The sequence below is a fragment of the Lepisosteus oculatus genome, chromosome 9, assembly GCF_040954835.1.
Source record: "Lepisosteus oculatus isolate fLepOcu1 chromosome 9, fLepOcu1.hap2, whole genome shotgun sequence".
NCBI classification, from domain to species: Eukaryota; Metazoa; Chordata; class Actinopteri; order Semionotiformes; family Lepisosteidae; genus Lepisosteus; species Lepisosteus oculatus.
Genome location: NC_090704.1, coordinates 5,371,906 through 5,385,945, shown reverse-complemented (window position 1 = coordinate 5,385,945; position 14,040 = coordinate 5,371,906). Strand labels below are relative to the sequence as shown.

At 38.1% G+C, this 14,040-nt stretch overlaps 1 protein-coding gene across 3 annotated transcripts in view; it reads right to left on the bottom strand.

The window, feature by feature from the left end:
- Nucleotides 1-14,040, bottom strand: part of slc6a9 (solute carrier family 6 member 9) — a 74,307-nt gene that overhangs the window by 40,475 nt on the left and 19,792 nt on the right. For all 3 annotated transcript variants that reach the window (XM_015355309.2, XM_015355310.2, XM_015355308.2), the window contains one exon: nucleotides 7,920-8,153. In XM_015355309.2, coding sequence (XP_015210795.1) covers nucleotides 7,920-7,949 — 30 coding nt within the window. In that variant the 5' untranslated portion in view covers nucleotides 7,950-8,153. The remainder of the gene's footprint in view (nucleotides 1-7,919; nucleotides 8,154-14,040) is intronic.

The following is a 14,040-nucleotide window of genomic DNA, read 5'->3' as shown; positions in this document are numbered from 1 at the left end:
AAGAAAGTCTTCTTGGTCTTGGTCTTCTCCAGCACTAGGGCAGGAGGTCAGCAAAGGTGAAAAAGCATCTTAATGGCCTATAGCTCAGTCTACTAGTGGTCTAAAGTAATAAATGTATTCTACTCTGCCCAACAGATACTTCCTGCATGTTTTTTCTAAGTTCCACTCAGCAGCTTTCAGTGACAGAGGAACGGAATTTTAAACGGTTCGGTTAACCTGAAATCTTCATGTTAATTTCTCCCCTCCATATTTTAGCTCCAAGGGCCCCAGCTGTTAATGCCTTATAAATAGCGCGTTGCTCTGAAGCCCTCAAGGGAAAGCAGGGCTCTGGAGTAACTTAGGCACAAATCGAGCTGGAAAAAACACACAATGTACATATTCCAGCGAACATATGGGACTATTGCCAAGGATGAAAGAATAGCTACATGTGACTCTAGTTTGTTTCACGTGTATTCAACAATGACCACTTTGGAGAAGCAACAATTAACTTCATGAAGATTTTTTTTGGCTCGCCGCAGAAGAAAAAAATCAACACATTTCTAGAATTCAACAAACTTCAATGCAAGAATGAATGCAGCCCTAAAACCGATACCTTTGACATTCATTTTCTGAATATCAATATTATGGTATATTCTGCAATATTTATGCAATTTGTTTCTTTTATATATAATCAAAAAATAGGAAGAACAGAGACAAAAGTCCTTAATTACACAGTATTATTAGCAACATCTGAATTCCCAGTTGTGGGTAAAGTGGGTCCCCACTTACTGTATTTGTCAAGTGATCACTTTTGGGATGAAAGGCGATGCAAAGATGTATTAACACTTCTGCAACATGAGGTTGGGTCACCAACACTTGAAAGCAAACCTTTTAATAATATATTATATCTATGTAAATGGGTCAGTCCACTTGCAAGGCAAAAATTGTCAGGAAAACTATCCGAGGCAGATATTGTCTTCAGTTGTAAAATCTTGGTGCATCACTCCTTGTTCCCAGCAGAGGTCATTGTAACAGCACGGACTATGTTACCCATACACGGCATGGGCATCTTATACCAACGACCTGGGCACATCATTCATTAGTGTAGGGTTTAAACAAGGAGTGGGTAAATGTAGTCTCCAGTGAGACATTTCTTTTTGGGTTTTACTCCATCTCAGTCTACAGTGATTTAACTGAACAAATTACGTGCATAAAGTGTCTCATCAGCTGTATTGCAGTGTAGCTAATCAGGGGTCCAGCGTTTGTTTAAAGCGATTCCAACACGTTTAACACCAAAGCTCCTTCTCACATGGTACACTGTAACACACAGTCTTGGGTAGGCTTTTTGTTCGTTTTGTCACTTAGCATTCACAAAACCAATTTAAACCATTCTGACACAGTAGCCTATTCTTTCAAAAATCACTGCATCCAAAATGCCTCAAGAAGTATGTACGGTTTTGAAGATATCTTTTCTAATTTAAGGTCTGAAAAAGCTCTAGAACTGTTTTCATATATAAAGGGCAGAGTGACCATACTGGAAACAAAACACACAGTATTCTTCCTTGCTGTTCCAACTTTGTTCCTTATAAAACCTTTCAGTGGCATTTCAGTGGCAGAAGATGCGAGTCCCTGGACTAAACATTATTCCATAGCCAAAGCCACAGTTGTGCTGCTGTGATTTAAACGAGGGACGCATGAGCACAATTCACATCTTCCTTAATGTCTGCACTAAGAGAAGATGCTTCCCTTTACAGCAAAACCATTACCAAAATTGTAGGGATTAAACAGAGTATACACCCTTTTGTCCAGACTCTGAGTTCCCCCAAGCATCTTTTGTTATTTAAAATGACAGAATATTACACACTAATGTCCCTTTCTTCAGGCCTAAAGTACAGACAAGTTTTGAAGGTCCTAAATCACTAAAAAAAATATTTCAAAAACTTCAGAAGATGGCATAGTGTTAACCCCTCCCCAGGAATATCATTAGCAAAGCCATCAAAGTGATTAATAAGAGGGGAGTTGCATTTAAAGAACCCTGAGAACTAGTGTCCCCCCCTCGTCCCATGCACATACTTCCTATTCACAATAAAAGGGAAAGCACCTAGAGTTCAAGCGCGACAAATTACCTAAATATGGGGTGAACAGAATTTAAAGCACTTCAATTCAACCAATAATAAAAAGCCAAAAGTCATCGAGATTTAGAGAGCGATTCCAGTGACATGGTGCTAATTTGCAGTCCATAATTTCAAGGCTAAACTGAACCATAAAAAAAGTGGGCTTTTTTTCTTTTTTTTTTCTTTTGCCTCCTTGTGGGGGGGGGTGGGGGGTTGGAGAGAGAAGAAGGACAAAGTATCAAGTAGAAAAAAAAAACCTACAGTTTCAGCCTGAGTGGTTTCCTAAAGTACAATCTGAAGGCAGTGACTGAATGGGCCCATTGCTGCAACCATTTTAAAGAGAACGCAGTGGTGGACGTGTTTGGCATTTGGTTGCCCTTGTGCCCCCATTATACCTTCTCCACAGTGGCCGGATTTTCTCTCCCTCCACGCTCTCGGGCCTGTACAGTGAGCTCAGGACACAAACAGAAACCATGTCTGACTGCCCCTTTGGGCTGACATCTGTTCCCATGCCCCTGCGGCTGCCCAGTTGCACAGCTAGCCAGAGATGCGAACGCTGAAGCTAATTCAAGTGAGTGACTGACGGCTCAATATGTTCCTTACATAAGTCGAAAAGGCGCCACTGAACTGCAGTCCCCCAGATCCACTCATTTGGACTGAATACACAGGTTTTCAATTGTACAACAAACCCCGCATACTTTCTCTGCACACTATTTAGACCAGGGGTTCACAATCCAGCAGGTTTTATGGGTCACCCCTAAGTTCAAAACCCTTGGAACGATTCTGCTTTGACAACTTTAATCAAGTATATCCGGGAATATCTTAAATGAAAATTTAAAACACCCCATAGCTTTCAAAGATCACAATTCGCCATAATGTATCAAAACTCGCGTGTGTTCCAGACTTCCCACTGGATTGCGATCATATGAAAGCATGAACACTTCCTTTCCTGCACCGGACGTTTTTGTTTCTTGAGTAATAAAGAAAAACCTACTAAGATTTAAAACTCAAAAACTGATACTTCTTATACAATACAAATGGCAATTCTATAAAGAGCAAAATGTAGGCAAATCTTCACACCATACTTGTTTGTGAAGACAGTAACAGCCTTTCTTGCGGCAAATCAAATTAAAGGCACAATCAGCTCTCTTTTAGACGTCATTTCATGGCCCAGTTCATTCCAACTGGGATGTGAAACACAATGACTTATCCAGAGACAAAAGAGTCCAAAGGACTAAATATTTCCAGATGGGAAAAAGCCAGCCTACATAAACAAGATCCCCTCTAGCCTCATCAGGCCAGCTCAATATTATCATCCATTTTTATTATTTACACATCTATTATACAGTATATGTAAAGCCTGGCAAAAAACAAGGTTAGAAATTAGTTGTTTAAATACAAGCACTGACTTACAGAGTAAGAGGAAAGGTTTCTAGAAGTCCCAGTAGAAGTAATCACTGCCTAAACCAATTGCATTATTACCTAAAGTTTTGCTAACAAAAGAACAATAAAGGAACAAAAGTTGAAAAACAATCGCCGTTATCTACCTGGTCTCATTCTAGAGAGCACTCACCATGCACTGTAAATAAACTTTTTCTACACTTATGACAGCATTATATGTGTGGATCTAATTTTCTCAAACTCTGGCATATGTTGAAAACAGAAGCTGAAAAAACAGCTAACAAAGTTCTGTCTCTGTCAATAAACAAGAATGTACCACACAATGACAAATGCCAAGCTGGCAAAGGAAGACAAGTCACAGCAGGGTCAGTCATGCCACTAGGGACACCTTATATAATCGATGAAAGGGTTGTGCAAATACAACCACCGCTGAATCCATCCAATTAGCTGACACACAGGAGGGGTAATGCTTACCAAGGCCAATCATCTGTTCAAGATTAGTCTGATCCTGGTTTTAGAGTCATGGACTCTAAGGTGCATGCTGTACACAAACTTTCTTCTGTTGTCTGATGGAAATTCAGCACCTGACACGAAATAAACTATACTCCACAAACATGTTCAGGAAAATACATGTCTTTTAATGTTCAGAATCATCTGTAAAGGCTTGCAAGTAAATTGATCACAATTTTAACTGAATGCAACAATCAACAACAGCAGTGTTTAACGGGCTTTATGCCAGAAGGACAGAGAGGAGACTTCATAAAACTAAAACCTAAGTAATGCCTGCTAGCTCCTAATCAAATTAATGTCTGAGTGCCTAATTTAGAGCTGCATGGAGTTTCTCTGTCCCACTCAAAATATCAATGAGATAACATACATGAGACCTCTAAAAGACAGCAGGATTCAGTGTTCTGTAGCTCTACACTTTAAGATTTCCTAAAGGTTTCATTTTTACACGTGAATGAGGACACTGCTATAAAACCTAAACATAAACCTAGCTGAACACCCAAATAGTGCTAGAACAAAATAAATATCTCTGTAAAGTGTCTTTACACAATTAAAGTGATTCAGAACAAGTCCGTTTTGGATCACAGGCAGACCAGCCCTGGAGGGTGACCAATATTACTATCTCTGCAACTCAGAAAAAAAAAGTCTCAGCTATGGAGTCAGCCAATCAGATAAGGGAGGTAAACAGCAAGGGGAGGGGTGCCTACTGTCTTACATTGGACTTGTTTAGTTTTTTACGTTACAAATTAGTACATGAGCTCCCCATTGCAACTCTGTTGTCTGCTGTTACCCTGCATTGTTTTTATATATTTGTACTTTCAAAATCTCATCTTATTCAGAGCAGCCTTTTTAATACTCCAAACACTAATAACCACATGTAAGGGGAGACTGTACACAGCTCACTATCACAGCTAATGGCATTTCATGACTAATAACATATAGACAGACTGTACTTTGGTCTCTGAATTATCAGGCCTCCCATGACAAATTCAGCAGTAATTAAATCATTAATATAGTCCTCAGGAGGGTTCTTTCTCTAGTTTTAATTAATGTGGTGCTTGACACTGCCTTTTTTATGTATTCATGATAAGCACAATATTATTTTAGAAACCAAAAGGTCTATATAAAGGTGTTCTAATGTGAGACTGTTATGGTGTATACAATTATTCTAAGCATCACGTCTCACAGAAGGAGCCTGGCTTAGCAAACCAGTGACACCAGACATTTAAGGGAACTCCAAAGTTAAAGATGTAAATAGTGTGCTTAGAATTCCTAAAAATGATCACCTTATCATCACCAGATTTCTTGAATATTGAAAAGTGAATATTGGAAACATATACCTGCTTTCTAAAACAGTCTCCCGACAACAACTGTGGATTTAAGATGTTATGGTTATCATCCAGACCTGAATACATCTTTAGAAACACTTTCATTGAATAAAAACAGCTCTATGAATGTCATTTTAACTATTACAACATAATTTACTTTTATAGGTTACCTATAGAGCTCAAAGAGCTGAGTGAAATGTGTTATTTTACTAAGCACGTGATTTGAAAGCCATTAATTAGCAACCATGTAAAACTGCCGCGTGTGGTTAGTGTTTTTATGTTTCCACCTGCCAACGTCCTTCATCTAAGAGATATTAATCCAGTTACTAAAGCTTCAAGCGAACACGGTGGCAGTGTTTTAATGCTTATGGACAGGAGAAAGTGACACTGTCCTCCTACAAATTCTGAAAAAAGGGAACCCTTTTTTTATTCAAACAGCTTAGACTTTGTGATTAAGTTAATTTAGAAAAAATAATTAAGAGTAATAGCAGAATTCATACAACAGACCCAATCAAATTAAGAGTAGAACAAAAATTATATGCTATAAGCCCTAGTGAAAACACCTTTGGCATGTTTTGAAAATGTCCACAGAAAAACAGAGACTCAAAGGGATTTGGGCAGCGAGTTACACAATTACTGCACAAGACAAGACTCTATTGCCTATAGTGCCGCGTCTAAGATTGAGACGATCCGAATAAGTAGATAAAGTGTTAGGCAATAATCATACAGATGACTTTTAATGTCACCTGAAGCTAGACCATTCAGTGTTATACTGTACATATGAGCAGGAGATGATTACATTACTGTTAGGTCATTACATCAAAAACAAACTTTCACGGAGCTTTTGATCAACACTTCCTAAAGATGCATAATGATATTTAAGGGACCACCACTGATTTAAATCTACACGGCAAATAATTAATCCAATGAACACGGCCATTACAGCTAACCTACCTGACCACCCCTCACCCTATGGAAGGATCTAAAATAAGCTAAGGATGCCAGGAGAAAGCTCTGATTTAACTGCACTTAAAAGTTGCTAGTTTTAAAGAAATGGGGGATTAAATCATCCACAAGCTCCATTAAAGCAACAAAAAATACAACACAAGACGAAAGAGGACACACTAAGTATTAATTTTCAGATACTCTGGTCATGCATGACATGCTCTGAAAATGTTATTATTATTATTTCATTATACTATATGCAATGAATTGATAAATTGTATTCTACTCAAGCTAAAAGAAGCATACTCATTATTATTGCTGTGCATATTTTGTATTTATATTGCATAGCTAATGAAGGAGAACAAACAGTTTTGGCTTTGGTTATAAATACTTTACACAGTTGTTAGTAATAAGTAGCTTGATGATTCCTTGGGGTGTTGTTAAATGGCCTGAGGCCAGGAACACAGTCCAATTACAGTTGCAAATACTTCTTAGCACATTTTTATAGACAAAGTTAACAATTGAACCATTTATAAGCTATTTATGGAAGGAAACAGGTAGTGTTTCACGAGTTGATCTCCAGCAGGCCACAGCTTGATTTCATGATCTTCTGACAATCTCTGCCTTGAAAATGAAATCTCTCTCCCTGAGTTTTCTGAATCATTACTATTACAGGTGTATATCTGACTGTATAACAATGTTCAAGTATAAGTGGTCTGCAGCCCTCATTCAGCACAAATCTCAATTGCAGATACTGAACAAAATACTAGACATTTTGTGACGATTATCAGCACACTTTGTATGTGGTCTCAAAGATCCTGCAGAAAATCAGAAAATAAAAATGCAGATTTGAGAAGTCGCTTGATTTTAGAAGTCACGCTTCAGTTAACAGGCGGGTGCTTTCTTATTGTCTTAAATGTATTGATAATGAAAAAAAAATTGTTAAAAAAGTAACAATGATAAGGAGTAAGAAACTTTTACACTTAAGAAACCGTTTAGGAAATGCACTGATTTCTTCACTTTTAGTGAAGACTACTTTTTGTTCTATTAAACAACTTCCAAATAAGCCAGAAGAGACTGTAGAACTGAAGGAGGAACAGTACTGTCTCGGATCAGATCAAGGAACCACTGCAGCCTAATTGAATATTCAAAGTATTAATTGTTAGTATATTTCTGTTGCTTCATCGCTGAGCTGATCTCCTAAGGATTCAGGGAGACCGCATGCTGTTGCAGAGTCCTTGATGCACCTCAGAGTTAGCGTGATGCTCATGTAGTAATTACTTTACCTTCCGTGCTCCGTGTTCCATGCGGGAATTAAACATGTTCAAACATGGAGGATGCCGGTAATTAATGAAGACCAATCATGAGTTTCAGTGAGTTTCAAACTCAAAATGCACGTCCATGCAAAAAGGTAATTTTTCCCCATGCTAAACTCCAAATGAACATGTCATTACCTTCTGTACTGAGCAACACACATTTATTTTGTGGCTTGTTTCAGAACGCTTTCGTTGTCACCCAGAATGTTTCAGCAACTCTGAAATGTACTTGCTTTATTGTAAAGCAAATGAATTTCAGTCGGATCCACTAATCTATTTTTCAATGTCGCCGATGTCCCGAGATAAAAAACTAATAATAAAAACCCTACCTGCACGGCCAGATATCGCTTGTCTTCCATAGCCAGCTTCTGAAGTCAGGGCCTTCCGAGCAGTCTTTACCTCCACAGTGCTGTTTTTTGTGTCGTTTCTGTGGAGTCGTGCTGTAGCTACTTGTGTCCCTCTCACTTTTTCAGCTCACTCCGTTTCTGTCTTTTTCTCCCGTTGCAAATGAAGTGGCGTCTTGCTTTGTGTTAATTCTCTACTAATCCGAGAACTTTTCAGCCCTATGAAAGAAACATGTGACAAGATGGGGGGGTTAGGGAGGGGGGGAACACAGAAAAAGTTTTTTTAAAAAAAGCTTTTATTCAAATCCGGACTTTTCCTGACCAATTTCATATAGAACTGCAGTATTGATACTTATTGCAACCACTTATGTTGTTAAATTGACAACTATGTTGATAAAAATAAACACAACATTCAGCAGTAGCAAAACAGAATGGAGACACTTTAGCTAGCCTTGATGCTTAAGAATGGCCAAACACTGCCCTATATAACACTAAACGTGGGAATATTCTTCTGTTCCAAGGCTATGCATCCATAAACCTCAGCTGCAGAAATAAAAGACCATAACACAAAATTGGTGGAATGAATTTTTCTTAAGCCATCATGTAATGGTCAGCCAAATTTACAAAGACATGATATTTCTTTCCTTTTGGTTTGTTAAGAGAAGAAAGCAATAAGCTGAAAGGATTTACACTGCACCTTGCTGCTTTTCAAAGATGTCTTTGAACCAACACCAGAGGAACATTTTAAAGTGGAAAAAGTTCTGTACTATTCCAATATTTTGACAGGTGGTGTTTTATATCAAGATGTTAAAGGTGTCAGCCATCTGATGGCGGCAGTGTGGTTAGCCAGAGAAAGAAAAATATTTTCCATTCTAAATATCAGGCTGTTCCTAAGAGAGACAATTCAAAAGCCATTATCATATCTGTAGTGTCAAATGCTGAAGCAATTCATACAGTATACCGTACATTTATAAAGAACTAAAGAGTTTGGTATCTTGAATCGTGATGCAGATAGCTTTGGGTACAATAGGTGACCGTACACAGAACAACGCCAAGTAAAGATCTAGAGTAAATTTACTCAAAATATTAGTTTGAAGACTTGGTACTTCAGACCTGCCACCTAGCACAATTCTTTGAAATGATAACTTAAAAGGTACAGCTTGCACAATGTCATTTATAACTTGATTTGACAAAATGTTATCTTTCTGTGAAGAACAAATCTTGCATTGTGACATTACACAGAAGTTACACAAACGTTGCTAATATAAAAGCTGAATCTAAAAAGTAGCCTTCTCATCTTATCTTAAAACAAGCTTCATAATTCCAGTTTAAGTAGCACAAGAATGCAAAAGAAAAATAGCAGGTAAGTACAGCTATTCTGGGTGTTGCCTATTTTCTATAGTCTTCAAGCCTGATGTGATAATAATTATAATTATCTATTCAACATGAGGTTTGTAAAGCATATATTAAGGAGAGCTGTGAAAGTACTTTCTCCTTATGTAAGGGACAGTGTACCATAGTGGGTAAGCCCTCGGGCTTATAAGTGACAGGTTGTGTGTTCACGGCCCTCCTGAAGACAGGACTGTTGTAATCTTAAACAAGATACTTCACCCCAGCTGTATGAGTGGGGACCAGCAGTGCTAGGAGGTAAACCCTGCGATGGAAATCTCTCCTTTTCACACAAATCCTAAAAGATAAAAAAATAAAGTCTTCCAGAAATAGCCAAAACATTCAACAGGACACAAAAAACTGACTCTGTTAAAGTAATGTTGCATTAAAAATCTACCCGAACGAAGTCTAGTACAAGCTATCTAGCCATGTTCTAGACCATACCCTGGATTCTTTTAAGAAACAGCAGGATAAACCCTTGGATCAATCAACTACTAACCACCACATGGACTAGATGGTATGAATGGTCTCCACTCCTTAATCGTTCTTATGTGCTTACTGCCTATACAGGTAGATTTAAAATATATCAGTCACTAGAGGGCAGCATAATTAAATTCAGAAAAAAAAAACAGCAGGAATGGAAAGTCTATCACATTGTCCATGCTAACTGCAATAGAACAGAGAGCAAGATTAATTTTCTGATTGGTGTAATCTTGAGGTAAACAGAAGCACAGCTAGATGTTTGTTTCTTTTGAAGCTGAATGATGCTCTGATGAAGACCATCAAACCACTTCAAGAATATCAGAAAGCGCCTGGGCATAATGAAAAGAGTTTAATGATGTGAAGAAAAAAATTGAAACAAAAACACTGTCCTGAAATTTCTGATAAACGCTGCAACATTCCATTTACACAAGAGCCCCAAACATCTTACACACAGACATGCAGGGTTAAATAATTCCCTGTTTTTTCATGTGTGCGATGAAGCATCAGAATTAGTAAGTATGAAGAAAGATAGGAAGGCCATGCCCTTTCTAGTTTCACCACACAGATACTGGAAAAGGTCATGAAATCATCGCTTAAAATCCGCCCGCAAGCTTTCTGAACAGAATGTGAAGGTCTTTCTTTATCTTTTATTTGTTTAATCTGTTAAAAATACACGAGCTAAAATGCCAGGTTATCAGCCATAGAGCCAGGGAAGTCAAGCTGTTTGTTGTGCAACAAATGACACTAATGGAAAGACTATAAACACATTTTAACTTTCAAATCTTTGCACAGCAAAAAGTACCTGTTAAATACCTCACAAAATCCAAATTTTAGCTTTACACCAGCCTGACTGAAATTTTGTTTTCCCATACCTTAAAATATCAGCACCTGAATTTAATCACAATCCATACATGCACACAAAACATTACAGTTATGTCTGTGCCCTTAGTACCCCTGAATACACACACACAGTGTCAGTGAAGTGTTTTGTTATCCATCCACCCATTGCCAGTCCACTTTTCCTGGTGTGTTATTCATTTCACAGACATGTATATCGAAAGTGAAACACTCCTGTAACCATTTCTACAGCTAGGCACTTAACTGAAACAATCTGAACTACCTTGCTCAGGGATACCACAGCTTTGTCACAAATGAGATCTGAACCTACAGTCTTTCAATTATGGGTCCAGAGCAACCAAACATAACTCTACACCCCTGCCACACTGCACTCCTGGCTACAAAACAGGGCTTTACACAACCTGTCAGAATCACCAGGCACGTCCACAGGAGGAAAACACCCTTTTCTTCTGCTCACTGCACTCTGTTGCCTTTTTGATCCTCGCCCTTTCAATGGCCTCTCGGACAGACATGCATCTATGCTGCCAAGAAGGCTTGTCCTGTCAAGAGCAGCTGTTTGCCAGGTATCTGGGTCAAGTTTGCCCGGGCTCAGGTGGGTCTTCGGGGTGTGTTTCTAACATTCGCATTGTCTGCCATGGAACAGTTGTCACCTGTCTCTAGAAGATGGCCTCTGGGAGAAATGCATCCTCCACGTAGCCAGAGTAGCATGACATGTGAAGATGCACTTAGACAATTACACTCTCGCTAATCACCACCCACCTGTCAAGAAAGCTTTAAAGTTCATCAGTACTGTAACTTCTGGATAGAAGGCAGGAGTGTGTTGGCATTCACTGATGGCATTTTCCCCTAGACAGAAGACCCTGTCAAATCTTATATTATGAACTGGGAAATTAGGTCTCAGCAAAAGGACTGTTCTTATTGCTCTTAAGCCTGGGAACAAGGCCTGTGAATGACAGGTGTGAATTTTAGCTGCGTACCAATTGAAACCAAGGACATTTTTAAGGTAAGGTAATTTGTCAACAAATGACCCCAAAGGTGTTGTTTATTTAATGAACAGCATCTTTATGCTCATTGCTTCCCATCTCAATTTTATTGTAGGCCAGGTTCTTGCCCAGTCTTGACATTTGTGTAAATCTTTTTTTTGAAAGTTTATCGTCAGAATCTAGATCACTGATAAAGTTATAAAGAGCAGTGGCCCTAATACATATCCCTATGTTACTCCACTAATTGGGCCTAGATCACACTAATCTGTACTGCTTTCTAAAAATATTATTTTATTATTATTAATAATTCAAATAATTATTAAAATAATATTATTATTTTAAAATAATTAAATTGACTGTATCTCTGTTAGTATGTGCAGTATACTTTGCTAGTGATGTTTGTCTTTTGTTGTATTGTTGTGATGGACTCTACTGCAAACCAAATTTCCCCTAGGGGATAATAAAGCTCAAAATGAAATGAATTAAACCCATCGGCTTATTCCTGATACAGGATAAGAAATTCTTCTGATTCTTTCCATTGGCGTGTAGACCTCTTTCTAAAATTATTTTATTCAGGCTGCAAATTCAGGTTTGCCCTCACGTAAATGCATCCTTAATAACAAGCCTTTGCAAAGACACCTGCAGCTAATCATAAACAGGTCTATCACTCAGAAGTTAGTGTCTGCTACAATCTTATTAAATTACACAATAAGGTTTTTTTTAGAAAATGCGACTCAACAAGGACGCCATAACTCTGTTCACAGTCTCCTGTGTAAATTACTTGGTACTTGCTGAATGTCAGGTTTTCCTTTTCCTGCCCTGTGCTTTTCAGAAGTACTGCAGCAGGCCCATTAAGGACAAACTGAAAAAAGGCATACCTCTTACCAACTGTAGAGTACATGCCAGGGAATGCTTATGAGGGTTTATACAGTCACAAAACATCTCGAAGGCCTAGACGTGCTTCAGCATACCGAACAGATACTTAATCATCCTGCTTACTCACTGTCTACAGAGAATAAAAGGAGGTAATAGAAGAAAACAAAAACATGATTCTTAATGCATCTGAGTTTAAAACCAAAAGCCTCAAAAGAGTAGAAACAGGCAAAGGTTCATTCCATGTTGAAAGGTATAGAAAACACCCACTAGGGGCCTTTTTTAGCCAAAACCTAATGGTTCTTTTCTTTACCTTTCAGCACGATGGAAAGAATCTACCTGTTCCTTTGCAGCAGAAGTACGCTGACACAGCCTATGCATGCTGATTTTCCCTACTCAAACGTCTTCTATTTTAGTATATCTGTGAAGAAAATCACGTATAACAAAATAAGGAAGGATATATCACCTAATGATTGCCATTGTTCAGGAAAACTTCATTGTCTACAAAAAAATCAAGAAACACGGTGTTTCTCTACACCTGTCTTTGTGCATCTGTTCCTTTAAGGCTCACTGAGTAATACCTACAGCTGCACCACTGAATTAGATTCAAGAGATACGTAACATATTGCAGTTAACAAATACTGCAGTGAGCCATCAAATTACACTTTAACACGGCCCTGTTTACTGGCTGTGTTGATTATCTGACAAAAAATTGAATGCAAATGCTGCTCCAGTACACTCCTGAAAATGTTTTTCATGCTTAATGCAAATAACTGTCCTACTTGTCTGTAGTGGCTTTTTCGGTGCATATTATCTGCTCGGTTTTAGTGCAGAACCACTGCTGACCTCATAGCACAGCCAAAATAATAAAACTGGACAGCTGTATGATCAAGACTCAGTGATTGCTCATTTAAAGTTATGTAGTGCTTACGCAACACTTGGACTCAACAGATGCCTTCTGAACAGGTCAAAGCACAGACTTATACCCAGAGCATACCTTCATCTACAGTCCATACTGTCATGGAAATTTACTGCATAGAGCTCCTGGCTTGTAAAGTATATTTAGATATCCTTATAATATTACATGTTCAAAAAGAATAGGAGATCTGTGAAAGTCTGTTCATATTCAGAAACTGTATAACAAACCTTTCACAGCCGAACAAATCTTAAATTTGCTTTCACATGGAAATACTGTAAAAAAGCAAACCATGTGAAAAAAATTGGAGTCTTATTGCCATTCTTGTCCACAACAAAATTTAATTAAATGTCATTTATCTACATTGTTAGTCTTATTGTTATTTGGTCCAGTTCTTTGTTGCGTTTTGAAGGAAAATTCTACATGGACAAATGGACAAATATCCAATCAAGTCTCTCCAGATGTCTCATGCTATGAAGTAGAGAACAACATTTCTCTTACAGTACATACTGTATAACTTCTTTTATTCTGCAATCGGGCACTTCACAGAGTGAAAATGTAACGTGTAAAAACATATCAATGTTTAAACTGTTTTCAACTGGGA